Here is a 22720-nt window from a genome sequence, read left to right as displayed (position 1 = left end):
CTATTCATAATATTAAATGCTATGTCGTAAACTAAATTAACATTGCCGATTCTTTTAGAAGACATATCATTAGCCATTCGTCGTGACATATTCTCACAACATGATAGTTGCCCGGCAAATTATTCCATATTAGTTTGACATTTTTTAGATCAAACATACCCTAATAGGTGAATAGTACGTAGAAGTGGCCAGATCTCCAGATCTAACTTGATTGAAACTGCTGTCCCATCCACCCGTTAGCGACTAATTTCATGTATTACATGGTTTATTATTCAGATAACGCCATCTAGCGGCAATAATATTAAGAAAAGAGCTTAAATTAGTTGCCCACCTGGTACATATAAAAATGCCAATTTTACCAGGTGGTGTTCACTGACATACTGTTTTTGGTTGTTTTGCATATGGAGAAGGTCTCCAGACGATGTCCAGCTTCTCTTTTCTATTGTAAAAATATGTTTGTCGTTATGAAACATTCCACCTCTTCCTTTCTAATTTAAAAAATTTTGCATTCCTTCCATTTTTTTGTCATAAAGAAGCACTAAAAGAGTTTAACAGAAACTTGTGTCCTGTTTTAAAGAAGTGCTCTTTGATAGTCGATAGAAATACAGAGTAGAGTTTGAATTTGTTTTATTAGGTAAAAGTATAAAGTAAGATTTGACTTAGATAGAGGATTCTTTTCTTCTTCGGGGCCTAGGTGAGGGTTTAAATGGAGTTATCTACTGGTGTGCGTGCAAGTTCCTGGTACGTTACGTATGGTATCTTGACGTAAAAATAGCTCTATGAAACTATATTATTCAAATAGAACACTTACGGCTGTATCATTCCATATCGTTGGTCATTTGAATGATAAGATCGAGAATATTCATACTTGTAGAATGCTAATTATGAAAAGCATCATGCACAAGTGAGACTTATGCAAATTGATAGTTTTAAGGGTGACGAATACATAAATGGTTCCCTACCTAATACGTTCAGTTTTCAAAAAACTGAGCTGAGATAATTGCTCAACTGTTGTTAATTTTCTCAATCACTGAGCTCTTTCTCGTCATATGCTATATATTTCATCTCATATCTCTTTTTTTACAATTAACTAGCAGTCTGAATTTATACACTCTGCGCCTATACCTAGAAGATATTTTCTATAATATTCTACATCTCATTCTGCTGCTTTCAAAACACATGGACTTTTCCAGAAGGAGACTTTTGGATTTGTACCCCCAAGGTGTTAATACTACTCCTTCGAGATACTTAAGCCTTGATTAAATAGAAATTATTATGAATCTTTTGAAAGGTCTTAGGCTTGGAGTGGCAGTTCATGTGGCCACAGAAGGGATCTGGTCCTAAGTATGGAGTCATTGCCTTTTTTTGTCAAAGTTGTCTGCTTCCTTATTGCCTAGAATACCCTAGTGGCGTGGTAGCTGGTGCTTTTGAGTTTGCGCTTTCATGTTAGCTTGGACGTGAACTCAATAGCTTTTAGAACCATCGAGGTCGCTTGGCTGTCAGAGAGAATGTGAATATACTTGTGATTATTTTCCTAGTCCTAGTCCTAGTTTTTATTTTGTTCCACAAATTCCCGATCCAGCTCCTTGCGCTAACTTCGAACTATCTATATGACAGAGAGATGTCACTGCTTTCTAGTTTCATTAATTCTAGAAATCATAGGTAGCCTGTCAAATTTCCTGACTTTATTTTTCTGTCTAGACTAGCTTGTAAGTGTTGCTAAATGCCTCACTATAAGATGAAGACTAGGCAGATTTAATATCGCCTCTAAGGCTCTAGTTAAAAGAGCACCTTAACTGCTCACAGTAAGTATAAGGAAGTGATTGATGTAAAAGATTCAAAAAGTAAATGATTTAGGTTGAAAGTGTCCTAAATTGAAAGGACAAATAACCAACTGTGTTGGACTGAAATAGGAAAAGTTCGGGGATGAATAAAACCAACAATATTATAAACAAATTCTCGTTTATTAATAGAACAGTAATATACTTTCTTTATTTACTAATATAGCTTAACAAGTTAAATTGAAATGGGAACTAAATATTTAGAAATTATCACAAAACATAGGACTTTTTTATTTGAACGAAGCAAAATGTTTATTTATACAATAATATATTTTTAATGTTATATAACAATTGTTCCCACTTCTAAATTCTGTAAAATCAAAAACAACAGCGTTTTCAATATATTGAATATTATTGGGTGTACCAACCACTTATATAATCACAATAAAAAGCATTGTAACTAATGATAGTATGTTTTAAAAAATATTTTGGACGAGTAAAATATAGACTTTTTCTATAACCACCCTTATACTTGGTAAATTGATATGAATTGTTTTTCAATCTCAAATTTGCTAAAAAATTAGAGGGAACCCTGTTTTTGAAAAAACTCAGAAGAACTCAATAAGTATAAGAATTCATACAACTTAAAAATATACAATGACAGTGATAATCAATATGAAAATAGACCAACACAAAACTAAGTCGATGAAAGCAAACCGAAAGAAGACACATAAAATTAGAAGAATCAAATATAGACCTGGTCAAAAGCTTTAAAAGGGATCAACCAAAACATATAAAAACAGAAATATAAAAAAAATAACCACACCCATATTGACATACGGATCAGGGACATAGACACTTACACAGAAAAATATACAGTACATAAATGAGATTGCTAAGAAAAATAAAGAATAAATCGAGAAACGACGAAATAAGGAATAACTACTTACTAATTATAAGATGAAATTTTAATTTAAAACCAATTAAAAACAAAATCGAAGAAAAACAATTAAGATGGTTTGACCATGTTATGAAAATGGAAGAAAACGATTAATACGGAAGATATATGAAGCACAAACTAACAAAAAAAGAAAGGAAGACCTAGAAGGAGCTGGACAGAAAAAATTAAGATGGTAGGGAAAAATCAAAGAATAAGATGGCAGGAAATAAAACAAAAGACAAGTTAGGAAAGAAAGAAAACTGCTATGGAAAAGGGAAGCCACGTTATGACTGATCTTCAGCATGCTTTTCACCTGAAAGGGTAGAAAGGCTTCAGGATTAACTATGACAGCTGGGAATTGTATATAAAAATGAGAACACTGAAACCCTGTTGGAGAAATGAGACCATCGTGGAAGGTATTAGGGATATGGTTGCAAAAAACAGAACACCAATTCTAATATGAAGTTTGGGAAAAAACTGCATTCATATTTATACAAGCAACAACGGATACTGAAAGTTGGAAAATAATAAAAACCATATGAAGAAAAATAAGAAAATATAAACAGTAATGAAAATAGTAGAAAAAAAGTTGGAGATACGTTTTCTGAAGAACGAAAATATTCTAAACCTGGAGATATATATCAAATACAGATGTGACACGTTCAGACACTGGATTAAATTGTTCCAAATATTTCTAGTAAATAACAACCCGCGGATTGGAAATTAAGTTACCTAAACACTAAGAATTAGCTGTTTTATTGAGGGATAATCATCAAAATAGAAGAAAAAAATTAAGAAAAGACGATAAACGATGGGTGCTTCAAAAATAGAGAAGTTGAACATTGTTTTGTTAAAACTACTCATCGAATAATTATTAAGGGAGGAAAACTAAAGGGTTTATCGCTTTTCAAAAACAATAGTTACATCCTGAGCTTTGCGGAGTAGTAGTGATATCGCAAGATTATATGACCCGAAAGCTTCTATAATGATGAAAAGTGGGACCTGGAATTCAATCTGGATAAAACCACACACACCAAAAGTTATTCTTCTGAATAGTAGATAGGAATCAAAGAGTGCTAGAAAAATCTGGTACTGAAACTATTAAACAAAGGATATCGTTGGATGAAGCAGTTGAAGATTGAAATGATGAGAAGAAAGGCAATAAGAGAATACTTGGAAATAGAGACAATTAAAAACAGAATTTACAGAAGGATAATCATTGCGGGAGGAGATGTAGAGAGATATTACATCCTGAGCTTTACAAACCAGATATACATAGTGGGGATACCATAAAATGATGAAGATATTGAGTATATGACCCAAAAACTTTTATAACGATATGAAAAGTGAGACTTAGAAGTTAATCTGGATAAAACCATGTTTACACAAAAATAAATTAAATCATTAAATAGTGGAAAGTGGTGAAAAAGTACTAGAAACATCTGGAAATGAATCTACCAAACAAATTATATCATTGGATGAAACAGTCGAAGACAGAAGTGATGACGAGAAAGGCGATAAAAACATGGGGACAATTGAAAACAGAATCTACAATACTACTGTGAAGAATATAGAGAAAGTAGAAATGAGTATGGGAGTTGAAAAAATTGATTTCTGGTGAGAAGCACTGGGAAGAATCAGAATGAAAACGATCACAAATGAGAGGATCAGAAACACCTTCTTCTACACTATATTCCCCTAAAATTATTCGTTATTCTTGTCCTTTACATTTCTCTTTGATGCCAATCTTCTACTCCCATCTTGGAGTTGATCGTTCTCTAGATTTCGTCCACCGAAGTTTTCAGTTCAGAAATGTCATGGAAACCAAATATATAATAATCAAAGATTAACAACTAGTCTAGTCTGAAAACGTGGAGAGAAAAGCGGATATGAAACTAAGTTACTCATAGAGTGGAAACCAGGTGGACTGAAAGGCGAAGGAAAATAAGGTAAATGTGTAGAGTAGAATTAGAGAGAAGCATGTAAAATTAATTCAACATAGAGTTTTTAAATAAAAAGCTTTCATTTGATAGTAAAACTCCATTGAATATGAAGAAAATAAATTTAACACAACAGAAAATATTGATAACTGTATGTTTTAAAGGTTAGGCACAAGTCCAACTGTCATTAACTGTTAGAGATATACATTGCGCTATCTATTGTTGCAATGGTAAGGCTTACTTCAATAATATACAGTTTACTACCACAGATTAGAGTAGGTAAAACAGGTTGTTATAATTTAGAATAACTGATGTTTTTTAACAGTATGAAATAAGCTGAAAAGTAATTCGTATGTCGGGTAAAACCGTTGTTGTAAGATGATTTCAATAAGTTTTTTAATACGAAAAAAGAACACAAAAAATTCCCAGTTTCAATCTTAAATGAATACACAATAAACTCTTAGATAAAAAATTATATATGTGACAGTTTTTGAGCTAGCTTCCGAGCTCAAGATTTGATTTTTTGGTACACCCTATATAAAAATATATTTTTTAACTTATAGAGATCTGAATGAGAGACACAATTTTTATAATAAGACAAAAAAATGTAGGATAATGTCTTTGCTGTACGCTATTTTGTGTCAGCTCATTCATGCATAGGAAAATAAAATTTATTTCTGTCACTAACCGAATTCTTCTTTTTTATCTACCTACGGCTTGGTATCTATAGGATACTAACATATATTCACATATTTATTTGATTTTCAATCGGTTATAGGTACATTTGGCAATATATATTATAAATGCGGAAATAGGAAGACATTAAACAATTAGAAAGCGTTAGGCCTTCTCGGCATTTATCATTTGCAAATATGGAAAGAATGGTGAAGCCAATTGTTCCAATAAAAACGTATAATTGTGTCCTGGATAAACAGATATTCATTTAGACAACATATATTATCAAGAAATTGATAAAGCTGAAAGTTTTAAATAAAATATAAAATCAAGAATATCCTCTTGTGGAATGAACTGATTTTCATTGTGTCTCAATATCTTTCTAAGAACTAATTTTTTGATAATTTTATCTAAAACTGATAGTAAACATTATTTAGATGAGTTTGCAATTATATAATATAACGAAAGTTTAGCATCGCTTCCACGTTTTGTATTTTAACTTAATTATATTACATCCAATTCCACCAAAATTTGAAAATGTTTGAATCACAAAAATAAGATTTGGCGTAATTGCATTAAAGCAATTAAATCTTGCAAAACTGAAAATAAACATGATTACCAACGTTCAGAATATAATTTCACTCAATAAAATTAAACGTTAAATATTTAGACCCTATTTCAAAGGCATTATCACTATCGATGCAAATATATGACAGATATTCTTCAAAATCAGGCCTAATAGTAACACTGAAGAAGGATGCCACATAGTTGCCAAGCGTTGAGAATATAATTTTTCCTAATAGACGAACAAATATTCAAATTAAACGTTGGATATTCATACTTTATTGAGTTGCATTATCACAACCGACTCCGAAGATATGATGGATGTATTACATCGTTGTCGAGAAACACCAAAATAAGATCTACTGACTTAATTACCTAATTTTGAAAACTATAAATCATGCAACACTGAAAAACAATGTCACATTGTTACCAACATTTAGAATGACACTTTGGATTTTATTTAACGGGTAACAACTGACAAGGATTACTCGATAAATGTTAAAATATTTGGAATTTATAGGTTATGTTCGAGTCACTGGGGGTCCTTATTGTTTTAGTTACTTTTTATGTTGGATAGTTTGCATCTCTTCATTCAATTTTTCGAATGGCCCAATAGATAAATTATTTTACACATTCAATTTTCATATTTTATGATAAATCAAGATTATAAAATACATTTTTGTATATTTGTCTATAAATAAACTATTTTCTTAGTATGTTAACGTTTCACGGGATACTGATTCCTTCAATGCTAGTTTTGGTTTTCGAAAATATCGAAACCTATTTTATTTTTTTCGTGTTTCCATTTTTTCATATTTATTTATCAAAAAATATAGTAACTGAGTAGATTTTTAGTGTAGTAATTCTTATTTCGTGAAAGCTGTTCATAAATTTGATAAAAAAACACAAATAGTAAAAACTCGTCTCTACATTAGAAGAAAATTATATACTTTTGTAGTTTTCTTTAAATATATTGTGAAATTTCATACGTTAATGTCAAAAATTTGCTTCAGCTTTTTCTATTAATTTCCATATTCCATGAATAATGTGACAACGCTGCAAATGCTCCCAAGAATGACGAAAGTTTCCCCAGATTTACAAGTAATGATTCCAATTACCCTTACAATACCCAGTTTTAGTTTAATGTTCGCAATTGTCACTACTGATATCACAAGGCTGTCAACGTTTCGAAGGTAATTTCACCAGATATACGAGTAATAATCCCAATAACACTTTCAGTATTTAATTCTGTCAAAATTCAGAATGTTATAATGATTCTAATTACACTTTCTTTTACTTAGTTTTCGTTCAACAGCTGCAATTGTCACTACTGATATCACACGACTGTCAACGTTTAAGATATGATTTCCCCAGATACACAAGTAATGATTCCATATTGATTGGTTAGATTTACCATAACTACTGCCACATAGCTGCCAACGTTCTGAATGTTATTTCCCCAAATTTTCGACTGATGATTCCTGTTACACATATATAGTTTTTGTTTGAAAGCATTACTAATGCCACATGTTTGCCAATATTTAGAATGTAATTTCCATGTACACTTTCGATTTTTAAATTTTTGTTCAGTGGCAAGTGTATGTTTTGTTGCCTAAATAAATATCAGTTTTCCAAAAAATACGATTTAATAATTGTAAAACCAGCTTTCTTTGTTTATACCTCTTTTATTGTTGAAATATATAATATAAACTATAAATTGTATCAACAGTATGGATAAAAATCTGAAATTAACAACTTCATGTGATAGTCTTACTGATATGCATTTTACTTTGTCGATATAAATAATTATGTAGCAAGAAAAAAACTGGTTTTTTCCTGTAAAATAATCTATAATAATTAAAATAACAAAAAAAAGTTTAGAGAAGCTGTACCGTTGAAAAAATAGCTTTTTAAACATACCTTATTGTCTTCCAAATACTTATAACATGTTTTTTTTTCATCAGATAAAAAGAACAAATTTAGTACATATTTACATTCACTACTTCTTTTTCTACAATTACAGCGGATTATATACATGCGAAATAACAATTAAATTACCAGTTAACTCAGTTTCTCGAACTATATCGTTATAGTAAAGGAAAATTACCCTTATGATATGGAAAATCATTGAAATGGGTATCTTGTTGTTGATCAATTGCATATTTTAAACCAAATTTCCACATTTGTTCCTTTTATGCGTATTTTTACTCAATAAAATGATACCCTTAATAGAGTTATACAAATTATATAAGGCCCGTGGTCTTTAATAACGATTGCTGAAGGTTATAGATAAATTAAGTGTTATCATTTCGCCCTGTATACATTAACTTCACAAATCGAAAATAGTGGGACATAAAAATCAAAAATTACAAGAAATTTCAACGGCATATTTCCAACACCATTAGCAAAAAAGGAATTTGAAGAAAAAAATTTGTTGAAAAATTGGGGCAAAAGAAGGACAGAGAATAAGATCTGCCTCTCCAAATTATATTTTCCATAAAACTATTTTGGAATCCTACAACAGTTAAAATTACATTGTCTGGTCCTTCGAGCCGTAAGTAGCTGGTTTTTTCCGGCTCGGAGAACCAACGTTATTGTGTGTTAGTGTAGGGTAGTGAAATATTTATTCGAAACATTTTTTTTTAATTCAAAATTAAAAAATATAAAAAATAACTTAGTTTATTAAGAATAATTGAAAAACTATCAATCAATATGAAACTTGAAAAAAGATGGTGCAAAAGGAAAAATTCCATGACAGAAAACGTGGAAACAATTATAATTGAAGACCAGAATACCAGAGTGGGAGAGAAAAAGAACAAAAGACAGTTATTAAATTGATGTTGAGAAACATGAGCTTGGAATTAATAAGAGGCAAGATCTCCCATTCCAAATGATTTTTTTACTACAAATTTTACACATAAAATGTTCCTAAACTAAACGGAATTCCTGAAATCATTGAATACATTATTCATTACCTACTACCTTTACACTTCCAATTACATTGTCTGGTCTTCCGAGCCGTAGTTCGCTGGTTTTGTCCCGGCTCAAAGGACCAATGTAATAGTGTGTTAGTGTAGGGAAGTGAGCAGTTTATTGAGAATTATCTAAATAACAATTTTTGTTTGTACCAGATTGTGCAAGAAGAGGAAATACTGGAAGTTAAGAAGGGTAAGATCTCGCTTTCCAAATAATTTCTTCACTTCAAAGTTCACATAAATACAAATTATTGGAAATCAACAATTACATTATTTGGTTCTTCGAGCCGGAAGTAGCTGATTCATAACACGGCTCGAAGGACCAATTTAATAGTGTGTTAATATAGGGTACTGAACAGTTTATTCAGTATTATGAAAAGATTTTTTTCAATTTAAGATTATATAATTGGGTAAAATGACTAAGTTTGTTAAAAATAACGAAAAATCTATTAACAAATATGAAACTTAAAAGGTTGTCCAAGAAGAGAAAATACCTGATGGATGAAAACTGAGAAACAATTCTTATACTAGAATATCATAGTAGAATAAAAAAGAGTGAAGTTTTCTTGATGAAAATGATTTCTTGTCATCAAATTTTACATAAAAACTGTTTCAAAACTAATCGGAATTCTTCGAATCATTAAATATATTATTTAATATACAACTACATTAACACTTCCAATTACATTATCTGGTCCATTAAGCTGTAGCTCGCTGGTTCTTTTCCGGTTCGAAGGACCAATGTAATAGTGTTAGTGAACAGTTTATTCAGAATGATGGAAACAACATTTTTTCGTAAATTCTAGATTATAAAATGGGAAAAAATAACTCAGTTTGTTAAGAATAATAAAAAAAATCTCTGGGAAATATGAAATTTGAAAAGAAGATTGTACAAAAAGAGAAAATACTCGATAGCTAAAAACGGAGAAAAAATTCGATTACTGAAATATCAAAAAGTTTTGTTAATAAAAATGAGCTTGAAATTAAGAAGAGCAAGATTTTCCTTTCCAAATTATTTTTTTACTTCATTTTTCCATAAAAGCCTATTTTAAAACTATTAGGAATTTGTGGAATCATTGAATATACTATTCACTACACAACTACATCAACATTTCCCATTACATTGTCTGGTCCTTCGAGCTGGTTCTTTTCCGGCTCGAAGGACCAATGTAATAGGGTGTTAGCGTAGGGTAGTGAAGAGTTAATTCAGAATGGAAATAATCAATTTTTTTTAATTCAATATTATAAAATGGAGAAAATTGATTTAGTTTATTAAGAATAACGAAAAAAGTTATTAACGAATATGAAAGAAAGAGATTGTGTAAAAATAGGAAATATGCAAAACTACTACTTAGAGCTAGAGTTAGAAAGAAGAATAAGTAGGCGGGGAAAGATCGCTCTTTTCATAAAAAAGATTCAAAATGATTGGAAATTTCTAGCACTAGATCAACATCCATAATTACATTACCTGGTTCTTCAAGCCAAACTAGTTCATAACCAAGACCAATGTAATAGAGTTAGAGTAGTAAACAGTGTTTTTATTATGACTGAAAAAACAAAACTTTCGTCAATACTTCCAAGTCAAATCATGTAAATGAGAAACCACACTGGTAACTGGTATTTTTTCCAAATTCAAGATTATAAACGAAAAATTTTCAGCACAAAATGGTATTAGAAGAAAATTTTTTATAGGCTACCAAAAATTGCATAAAGGACTATGATATACACAGGTTCTATACAGATGATTGTACATTTAGGTTAGGAATTTGAAATATTAATTAGATCAATTTAATGATTCATTAAACTTAATCAATTCTGCTTTTTATTAGGGATTAATATTCTTATCAACTGATAGGCATTATCCCTTTTCAATAGGTCATCATAGTCATGTACATACGAAGTTTGAGTTATTCTCTAAATGTGAACCCTTCATTTGATTCAATAACACGTTCCAAGCAGTTTTTCCACTTCCTGATATAGTCCTAGAATTTAGTTCACGAATTTTTCTTCGGAATATTAATAATAATCCATTATCAAACCGGTGTCCTTTGAATGTCGTTTTTAATCTATGGAAAACCCAAACGCCTCATGGATCTACGTCGAGACTGTATGGAGTTTAGCGTAACTCTGTGACTTGGTGCTTTGTTGAACATTGCACAACAAGGTTGAAAGAATACGCTGGCATTTTGTCGAGCTAAGACAACTAATCACCGCTTGCCCAAAACTGACTCCTCTCTAAGTCATGTCATCTTTTTAATACTGTGAATTTTTTATATTTCCATAACGAAAACTAGACATTTCATAGTATTTCACATTATATATCAGTGTTTATGTACAAAACTTTTTTCAGTGTTGTATAAATTCCGAATAATTTTTTTTTCGTTAATATCTTTCAGACAACATTGTATGTTGAATCGATATTTCGTTTCAATACCAATCCATATCTTAAGATATGTGCTGTAGAGTTTTGAAACCTATGGGATACCTATGCTACAGCAGCACTGTACCAATCTTCAACACAATTTTAAAATGGCTCTAAAAAGAAAGTTTTGCTGCAAGTTTGTAAGAATTCATTAGTTAAATCCAAGATATTCAACACCCTCTGCTTGAAGAGGACAATATAAATGTCCAATGGCAGGATTTGGTACTAGTAACTTTAATGGGCAAGTTTTTAATCAAATTTCACGAAATATCATATGAAAATCTATTAATCTTGCTAATTTATTATTCTAACCTGTGGATTATTCATGATTATAGACATATTTGGTAGCGATAGTAAAAATTTTCGAGGTTACCTTACCCAAACAATTTTTTTAAGACAGTAATAAATCATTTAAGGTAGTTTAAAAGTCATCGCAATCTGTCCTTACAGACAGAATAGAATATCACAATTTGCATTAAGTTTAAGAAGTTCAGGAATAGACCAACGGGCAAATAAACAGATATCAAATGAACATACTTTATTTTGTTTATAACTTTTTTTGAATATTTTGATCTAAGAATATATATTCCTTCAGAAATTCTAGATTATTTTGCAATTTTCACAACCATAACCTCAATTTTTTATACACATGTTTACAATGTAAAAAATTACGAGGTTAAGAAAATTCTGTTTAGTCTAACTTAAAAAGTGACCTCTAGTTTTTGGTTATTATAACATTTCTTAATTCAAATTTCCCGCCCAAATCTCATAACGAAATAACAACTCAAATGTCATATCAGTATGAATTAAAGTGAAGCATTGTAATTTCTGTAACCACTTACAAAAAAGGTAACATATTTGAGAGTACACAATATATGTCTATTAAAGTTCAGAAATTAAATCATAACTCAGGAAACTGCGGAGTTTAATCCCTTCTTCTACATTTGGCGAGTAAAAAACGATTTATTTTCAATTTAATTTCAGTCAGTAGCACGTTTGATTTTTGATTTATAGTCATTTTTCCAAAGAAACTATATTGATGGTAGTATGAAAATGAGTGACTCACTTTATGAGTCCATTTTTTTGTGAAATCTGGTAAAAAAACAAGTGTATGTCAAAAAACATACATATTCGAATGAGACAACTGATCCAAAGAAAAGCGCGAGACAGTAGAAGACGATCTACATTACAAATAGTACTAATGCGTTTGTTAACGTTTGACATCTGACCAACCGCAAGATGTTGGTCAGATGTGGATAGTTCAAACATGCAAAATATGATCAGCAAAAGTTTTTTGTGCTATTTTCAGAGCACTAACAAAGGCTGGATTAAACAGATAAATATCCAACTGAAAGCAGTGTTGATAATTTTCTTTATCATTGACATCTTTTTATAATTTATAATGGAAAAAAACCTCAGATGTCATTGGCAAATAGTATTAAGAGAAGCGTATGTTAAAAAACATACATATCCGAATGGTAGAACTGTTCCAAAAATCCCAAGAGACGCATGAAGAAGTAGAAGACGATCCATGTTACCAGTAGTACCAACGTGTTCATTGACGTTTGACATTTGACATCCGTAAGTGTCATACAAGGGAAAGGTTTAAATATACAAAATATGATCTGCAAGTTTGTTGTGTCGCTAACGTCCGGAATGAAAGCAGTGTTGACCTTTTTCTTTTTTCTCGACGAGTGAATTTTGGAAGCCTATCTTTTTATAATTTATAATTTATAACGATAATAAGTTAAAATTAATTTTTCATCAATAAATCTCAAAATAACTGAAAAAATTTTTATAGTTGTAGCGTTATAGAATATGTGAAAAAAATTTTGAATATTTTATTGATATTGCTTATTGAACTGCAATTCTTTCTGATTTCAGCAAACTGAAATGAAATAAACAGCTATTAAAAATTATATATGAATTTATTATTCGCGGCCGTCTTTTTGAATTTAATACTGTTTTAGAAAGATTTTCCCAATATTTGCATATAAAATCAAATTTATTTAATTATATTCCTCATAACTGCCGCATAAATCAACCTATTTTTTATTTATTTTATTTTATTTTTTATATGAGCAAAAATTTAAAAAAAAATAACATTGAAATATCGAGGGCACTAAATTGTCCTTGCAAACTTCATTTATTGAAAAATTCAGGATAATGATTGGAATTTGATATATTTTTTATTAGAGAGATGATATTCCGAAAAAATGTGGTTTTTATAGGTTCCTACTGATTTTAATAATAGACTTTGGGGTTGAAATATATCATTACCCCATTATATTCCAATCCTGTATCTGTAGTTTGGTTTTTGGACTTGTGTTTATTTTTTAAACTTTATTATGTTTACTGAGTGTTTGTGATTAGATTTTGTGGACGTTTAAACAATTTTTTATAGACAAAATAAAGTCGATTCATTTAATAGGAAACGAAGCAGAGTTAAATAAATTTCTGCCTATTGGTCTAATGAAAGTAGGTGACAAGTCAATAATATTACAATTAAAAATGAGAAATTTTTTTTGTATGAAATATGTACAAAAATAGAACAAACAACGAAATTACTTATAGTCCATTCAACAGAGGAATTTAGCTTTCAGGCTCGAAGTAGTAATTGTCTCAAGGTTCAAAAGTTATATTATGTCCATGTGTATTTTAGCCTGGGGGTGAGTGCCACTTTCTCTCGGAAATGCAAAATAAGCCCATAAGATATTTTTTAGCTATTCCCTATCAAAACTGCTGATATTTTGACCAGAAATTGCCTCGTTAAATAAAAAATTCAATTCACAGTTAAAAATTCGAGACATTTCAAGGTGAAATGATAGTAAAACTTTCCATTTTTTGTAGAAAATATTCAGGAGCATTCTTATACAGCTTTGAAAAATGTTCAAAATGAACTATGATAAACGTCTTTTGCAAAAAATTGACTGATTTATAATGAAAATAAAGTAACTATGTTTCAAAGGAAAAATCAATTTGAGCCAACAGATTTTCCATGAAAATGAATATTTTTCATCAACAAATAAGTGTATGTTCCAAAGATATATGCAAAAAAATTTTTAAATCACAATTTCAAAAGTATATATTATTTTCTTAATTTTTTTTTTCAATTCTTAAAAACTCTTTTTTATCAATATTCGAAAAACTAGCTTCTAAAATATCGTTTAAAATAAAGATCGTAATTGCTGACAAGTTTCTATGTTAATGCGTCTCATCAGAGCGGCGTAGAAACCTCTAGATATTATAAACCGGAGTTGATATGTCCAATATATCAAAAATATGGAAAATCTACGCATCATATCCGAAATTATTTCGAATTTTAATAAGTCGAAACTGTGGAAAAATGTCGAAAATAGTAAGTGGTTACGACACCAACACTTACAATTACACTGTTTGACGAGCGTAGTAAATTATAGTTTACCTTTAGTCTATGAAGATGATAATTTGGTTATCGAAACGTGCGTTGTGTTGGTAACTCTTCTGTTGATATTTTAAGCTATCAAAAATGATTTTTTATTTAAAATTAGCCTTAATGTTGGATTTTATAAGGGTTGAATTGTTGAAAAATTTATAATTTGCATACTAAAATATAAAATGTACTATTTCAATTTGGTAAATGTTTGGTGACTACCATTTTTTTGGTAACAAAAAATCGAAAAATTGATATTTTCAAGATTTTTTCCATTTTGTTAATATTTTCGGTGCATTAAAGTAAAAAGTGAGTTTGGAAGTTTGAAAACAGAGAAATTTGGATAATAAGAAAATTCAGAGATCATAATTTTCCTATTTTTTCCTAACATTTTACTCAAAAATTTGTCATATTGTTCTTCGGAAAGAACAAAACTTGACCTAGCTTGAAAAATTTGTTATGACAAAAAATAGGATTGATCCCACTTCCAAATTAGGTTGGGTTCGTTTTTTTTTCGAATTGTATGTTTTTGTATAAACTTTTCGAATGAAAATACAATATTAATAAAAAAAATTAAGTACTGTTTTCAGAGACAAATCGGAAAATTAATGGTTTTTTTTTGGATTCTTTATTGGTTAAAAAAGTGTTGAAATATTGGTTTTTAAACTTAAGCTTTCTTTTTATCTTGAATGTGCAGGAAAAATGTGAAAAAATTATTAAAAATATCAATTTTTCGAATAGGTTCGACCACACTTCCAAATAAAGTTAGGTTAGGTTTTTTCCAAACTGTTTGTTTTTGTATAAACTTTTCGAATAAAAATACAATATTAATTAAAAAAAACAATTTTTAAGTACAGTTTTCAGAGGCAAGTCGGGTAATTTATGGTTTTTGGATTTTTTCATTGGTCAAAAAGTGTTGAAATTTTGGTTTTTAAGCTTAAGTTTCATTTTTATCTTAAATGGGCCGGAATAATAAGAAAAGTTATTAAAAATATCAATTAATCGAATGGGTTCGACCCACTTCCACATAAAGTTAGGTTAGTTTTTTCACCGAATTGTTTGTTTCTATACGATTTTTCGAAAAAAAAACGATATTGATGAAAAAAACAACTTATAAGTACAATTTCCCCAATTTTTCACACTTCTACCTTTCTTTTATCCATTTATTTATGTTATAAAATGTTTATTTCTTCATTTGAAATGGAATGGAATGGGTGAGTTTTCACCCCTAACCAGCGGGAAGCACAAATCGTGCATATACAACTTTGGATGAATCGCCGTTGTTGACTGGACTATATTTTAAAAAATATGTGAAGTTTCTTTTCCAATAATTTTCGACGAATACTTTAAAGTTAAACAAAATAAATTCCCTTAGACATTATTAATTAATTATCCTCGTATTATGTTTATATTGATTTGTCACTTACTCTTTTTTTCTATAAACTATTAAATACTACAATCCTAGTACGAAAATCTGTACAATTCATTCATTTTTACCAATATTAACACGCTTATGAAAATTAAATCTATAGTATAAGCACTTCACAACTGATACCATTTTTTATCCTTATATTTGAGCATGAGTTCGTGTGCCGATGACGAGAAATTCTCAGCTTCGTTTCTCATTTTTTCCGCTCGATCTTCTAATTGATTGAGTTTATCTCCTCTTTCCATCATCAATTTGTGAGCTCTACTGACGTCGCTTATGGCAGTAGTCGCTCGCTGACTCAGTTCAGGCATGTTACCAGGAATGTGTTTCGCTACAGCTTTACTGGGTTTACCACTCGATTCACCAACTGAAAATTCAATTAATAATATAGTAAGTTGAAAAAATACTCACGTGGACTCACATAGTTCTTCGCGGTCTAAAGATCTAACTCCACCTCCGAATAATCCTTTGAAGAAGCCTTCTTTAGGAGGTTCAGGCATTTCGGTTGGTAGGAATAATTCGCCAATCATTTCCGTTAAGTTTGAGCTAATAATAATAAGGAAAATAAATAGTAAATTAACTCGAAAAAACTAGAATATGAACTGATTACTAATAAAAGATTATTGAAGTAAGAGTCCGCCTCGTCGGTGCTAAATATTTTTCTCTACTGTTTCCCTATAACTTGGTTCATTTGTTTATCTATACTGGCAAACACATACATCTACTTTATACAAATTAAAATTCTTTTATTTCGTTATCCATTTTTCTATTTTCCTTTTTTTTAATATTTTCTAACACCAATTTGATTTTAAGCGAATACGCACACAATCACCCCAATTCAAATCCCACAAAGAAATTTTTTTTCTTACATCAGGGCCACTACTTACAACAAAACCAAACCCAAATGACCATGCGCACTATTATCCAAATTTTACACCTAGTGATTATTTTTTTATTAATAATTGAAAACATATTTTATTCAAAAATTACTAAAATAGTATGCTGAAGTCCTTTTTTTATAGACCATCAAGATATTACTATTTCTAGTTGAAATTTAGATGTATAAACTACATATTTCCAACCTTTTCACTCAAAAATTTTAAAATATTTATCAAAACAAACCATCCCAACATCAAAATCACCCCGCAGAGAAAATTTTGTTTCTATATCGTACTGGAGATATTCAAGGCTTTTAAGAGGGTTTGGCTTGCCAAGCTTCTGAATAAATTGAAATCGTTTGTTGTCCTAACTCATCGACTGGTTTAGTAGCTTTCTCCATCCAGGTCAGTATCGATGGACATACCTCAAAGAGGTTTGAAGTCAAGCATCTTATCACCTTCTCTCTTAACTGTAAATGCGTTCTATATGTTCGCCGACGATAGTAGTTCAAATCAGCGACCCCAATGAACTCGGTTAACACCAAAATCTGTAGGCAGAAACAGATCACCACCATCAAGACCGATTTTGAAACCGTTCTGGATTCAGGTAGAAGAAATCTGATTGAATTCAATACAGCAAAGCTGCTGTTTTTACAAAATAGGCTTGCACTTCAGATCAGGATTTGGTCCTGTCTAGAAATAAAACATCATCATCGCCTTAGGATGCTCGACTCAATACAGAAGACTTATAGTTAACAGTTGTAAGACCTACTCGACAGATAGATGTGGCTCATGAACATCGAGTTTGCCTGCAGACTCTCAGCACGTCAATTTATCGGAACTCTTTGGAGAAACTTTGGACAAGTGCAAGCTACCAAGGCACGTCTTTGCCGAACCTTACAACCTACAAAAGTTTAAGATCAATATCTACAGACATCTCCACAAGGCAGGCACCACTCTAACTATTCGAGTATAATAGGTTTTAACCTCTAGAGCTCACTTTTTACTACTCTTTCTCATCCTGCCTATTGTCCTAATCTTATACATAGTGATTTTCACTTATATCCAAGATAGAAGAACTAACAAACATAAGGATATAGGGGTGTGAGTCACATAGTGGCTGACATCGTAGGCGGTATAACTCTGAATCACGAAACGTGAAATTGTTTGCAGAATAGTGAAATTTCAGAACCACTGTTAGATCCTTTCCTAATTCGAAGATGCTCCTTATTTTCTAAAGAATACTCGTACTATATTACTTTTGATAATACAAATTATGTCTTACCAAAATTCCGCACATAAGGTGAACTTCTGTAATTCTGAAGGTGACGCCAAGTACAAACCATGACCTCTGTTGCTGAAGTTGAAGGTTCTTGTGATTCTAAAAAATTCGTAGTATTTGTATTTGATATTTCATTGTATTACGTGTAAAGAAGAAGAAACAGTTCAGTAAAATACTAGCTTGAAAGTGTCTAATTGGCAAAATATCTTCAGCAATCATAAAAATAATTCTTTCCAAATCCACATAGCTTCAATATTGACATTGAATGGTAATGAAGATGTTAATTTAAAACGGAAGGTGGGAGAGAAAGGTGTATCGACTTCAAAGCCATTTAGCTCCTAACTATAAATATTTTAATTTATTATTTGAAATTTGAAGTTTAATATTGATTTTATATGAATCCAGCAAATCTGCAATGTAGCTTCAGTTCTTTCCCTTATGTATAATGAATTATATCAAGCTAAATTTTCAGAGCTGCTTCGCTTTAACTTATTTTGGAAAAAATAACTAGAGCTTAAGTCACCTAGAATAATTTTGAATCAACAACATTTGCAAATAAATTTTTGATGAGATTCTTAAATTCAGACACTTCAAATCAGAAACGTATTCCGTATACTCTTAAGACGGAAAGAACACGTCCATCCATTTTATTGATAAAATAGTCATTAGGAAATCTAGATGGTTAACCAAACGATTGAAAGGATTCAAATGAAACTTAAATTGAAAGAAGAAACAGTATGACAGGCAACCACTCCTTATATTCTCCTTCTATCTTCTTAGAGGATTTTGGTCCGTCTTACACATAATTTTTCCATCATTTTCTCTCTCCTATCTATTTCTTTACTATCTCCCTTATTTGGTAAATTGATTTCCTTCTAGATTTGCCTCTTCTTCTCTTTAAATGAGAAGATATCACACCATGGATGTTACCATGTATCTAGTATATAACTAGCGAAAGAGAAGGAGACCTCTTTACGCTAAAAATCCAATGGATAAGATGAATAATGTACAAGATGGTAGCCTATAGGTTAATATGGTATTAACAATAAATAAAAACTGAAAATAGTTATTGGTAATCTTTTACGTACAAATTACAAAAATAAATTTAACGATATGCGATGCCAAATTAAATTATGTTCCAAAAATGATTCAATCAAGTCATTTTTTTATTTATAATAAATATTTTCATTAATACAGTTTCACAACCATATCATTGCAAACTAAATTCAATTTGGCCACATTAAAAATGCAGACGTTGAGCGTTTGCTACAGACTGCAATAGAATACAAAAACCGCAAAAAGAAATTAGAAGTTTTAGTGTTAGGATGAAGGTGGCAATACTTGAGACATTTTCGTATTAACAGAAGAAGACTAAATCATTTTGATGTAATATTTCACCATGGAAATTACCATTTTTCGGTACTGATGAGTTGCTGATTAATTTAGATTTTTGTTTGTTATAATATAGTAACTTACAAAAAAAGTGAATAATGGAAAGGTTACAAGTCAATGCCTATAACACAGAGAACGATAAAGCTAGAAAATAATCATTTGTGATAACACTTTTTAAATGTCATTTATTCGTCTTTGATAGCATTCCTAATTATGTTAGTTTGTAAATGGGTACTGATTATATTTTGCAAATGTTGTTGATTTATGTTATTGTGAATAAAAGTATGCAAATACTTTTATTTAAAATTCCAGATTAAAAAAAAATTGGAATATGTTAAAAACAATGTAAATCAGTTACTCATTCATTAAAAATTGTTAGTGAGTCATGCAAATTGTTAGTTTCAAATAAATTGATAGAAGCCCATTGAATAATTTATATTGAAAATATCTGATGTTGAGACAAATGTTAAATATTTAGTGCAAAAAACATCAATTTTCTTATGTCTATATTCAACAGAGAGAATAGAGATTTTTTTTTCATGATGGTAAGATAATAATAATAATAATAATAATAATAATGAGAAATAAATCATTGGATTCAAAAGATGTAAACACAATATCAAAGATAGTGGTAACTCTAAATCAACCCCTGTAGAACAACATTAGCCCTTTTTACTTTTGATAGAACTTAACTAGTACTTTTCAATGAAGTAAAATCATCTTTCTTGGAACGATTATCCATAGAAGATAATCTCTAAAGCTACTGCTGCTAAATAAACTTATCTAAAAGTCATGAGCAAAACTTAGAGACTTATGCCTAAGATAGTTTACTGGGTATACCGAACGTTCATCAAACCCATATCACATACAAATCGCTTGTTTGATGGTCGAAAACTAAACAAACAACAGTTCAGAAAAAATTAAACAACATTCAGAGGCTTATCAGTTTTGGCATCAGAGTCTACAGCTTTAGTGATAAACTTGTCTTATCTTATAGTGAAAAAAGAGGCTTCTATCAGCACACACAGACCAGATAGAAACATTGGAGTCAGTGAATCTGACAAGAAACTTAAGGATTCTAGAACTGGTAAAATTAAGAAGCAGTTTTAAAACAAAGAACCAAGACATCTCATTCGAAGTGGTAATCAATGACCGCAAATAATGGATGAATGAAGATTTTTCATAAAAATGCAACTCTCTGGTAGACAGATGGTGAGAAATTAGAGCAAGAAACTGAACTGAACTTTCGAACTTTAGACGATAAGCATGGCAGATAACGACAACTCCAAATTATGTGAAAAAACCATAGAGAAAATAGCTTCTTCTCTAGGAGATATAAAAATGAGATGCAGAGTTTTGAACAAAACATCTTCTAGGCGTAGATGCAAAGTGGCTGTAAAGCCAAAATTTGAACAGAGCATGTTTGTTATAGTGAACTAAAGAAAAACTTAATGCATTTCAGTTAATAGTTATGATGTATTACTAATCGAAATTTTATAAAAAAAATGATGTACTGAAACAGTCTTTTATTAGAAGAAACACCAGAAATTTTCTTTTTAAATAATCCAATCATAGGAAAGCATTTGAAGTATTTATGAATTAGAAGTTTGGTAGAGATTCATGCTTTCTATGCAAAATGCAGTGCAAGTAAAACTGTGCTCAAGCTGGATTCGAAATTGAGTGTCCGAAGTTGTGCTTGATTATTTTTTAAAAAATCATTATTTATACCTGTTTACTTTGCACACTCATCACTATACTGCATTTTCTTGAAATGATAATTGTTCCTTATTTGTTTTAAGTATGGAAATAAACTTAAACAAACATGTGTGAAACGAAAAACATCTAGTCAGTTGATTATTTACCATCATCGTAGACTTTAAATTGAAAAAGTGAAATAAATTTTAATTTCATGGTTAGAAAATTTTTAACATCATGAAATATTATTAAGGGAACGGAAAAAACTTACAAGAAAATTTAAGAATGAAAAACGAGCAATCGCACCTAGAGTGTTACCATAAAGGTTGAGACATTTGTTGTAACGGAAGAAAAACTTTTCTATATCTTCTAGAAAAAAACGGCAGATACGAGGATGTTCCCAGAAGTATCTGGCCAGGCCAAGAAATGGCGGTGGTTTCAATTTTAAAGACGCCACGTTGTTTAGAATATGTTTGGCAGCCATCGATAGTAAACGTTTTCAGGAAAAGAATTGGTGATCTACTCTATGTGAGATTGCTCTTCCGTTATCAACAGTAAAACATTTGGTAGCAGAGTTTAAACGAGGCCGTACGTCCTGCTAAAACCAGAATCACGGTGGTCGACCAAATGAGCTGAAGACATTGCTCACAATGGAGCAAAAACAGCATCGTGTTTCCATTAAGTGTTTGGCAATGTTTTATAAAAATAAACCCGAATTTATGCGCCGTCCCGTAACCAGGGATGAAACGTGAGTCCATCCCTTCACAACCGAAACAAAAGAACAATCAATACAATGGAGTGAAAAGTAAGAACCAGATTTAAGGAAGGCAAAGACTGTTCCATCTGCAGATAAGATCAAGGCGTCGGTTTTTTGGGATGCGCGTGAGATAATGTCTATAGACTATCTTGAAAAAAGAAAAACTATCAACGGCAAGTATTATGCGAATTTATTGCAACATTTCAGAGAAGAAATCAAGCAAAAACTACCGCATTTGGCTAAAAAGAAAGTGTGATTTCATCAAGACACAAACAGCGCTCAAATCCGTTATTACAATGGCCAACATTAATGAATTAAAGCGCCCCATTCCCCAGATTCAGCTAGCTCGGATCATTTTTTGTACCAGATTTGATTTTGTTAGTTATATGGTGTAGTGTAGTGTAGTGTATGGAGCTAAAAGAAGATTATATTGAAAGATGTATATAACTTTTTTCAAAATATCTGTGTTTTCTTTGTTGGGCCAGGTACTTCTGGGACCATCCTCGTAGGTTCGACTAGTAGTGAAGTCCATCAAGCAATTTCTCAAAAGAGGTAATAGATCAGGACTACAAAGTGGA

At 30.6% G+C, this 22720-nt stretch overlaps 1 protein-coding gene across 5 annotated transcripts in view; it reads right to left on the bottom strand.

Moving 5' to 3' along the window:
- Window positions 1-1945: 1945 nt before the first annotated feature.
- LOC130897169 (syntaxin-binding protein 5) overlaps window positions 1946-22720 on the bottom strand; it is a 273488-nt gene continuing 252713 nt past the window's right edge. For all 5 annotated transcript variants that reach the window (XM_057805885.1, XM_057805887.1, XM_057805886.1 and 2 more), the window contains 3 exons: window positions 18302-18397; window positions 16560-16684; window positions 1946-16505 (listed from right to left, as the gene is read on the bottom strand). In XM_057805885.1, the coding sequence (XP_057661868.1) occupies window positions 16252-16505; window positions 16560-16684; window positions 18302-18397 (475 nt within the window). In that variant the 3' untranslated portion in view covers window positions 1946-16251. The remainder of the gene's footprint in view (window positions 16506-16559; window positions 16685-18301; window positions 18398-22720) is intronic.

The sequence above is a fragment of the Diorhabda carinulata genome, chromosome 8, assembly GCF_026250575.1.
Source record: "Diorhabda carinulata isolate Delta chromosome 8, icDioCari1.1, whole genome shotgun sequence".
Taxonomy (NCBI): Eukaryota; Metazoa; Arthropoda; class Insecta; order Coleoptera; family Chrysomelidae; genus Diorhabda; species Diorhabda carinulata.
This window is presented reverse-complemented; position numbering and strand designations above follow the sequence as displayed.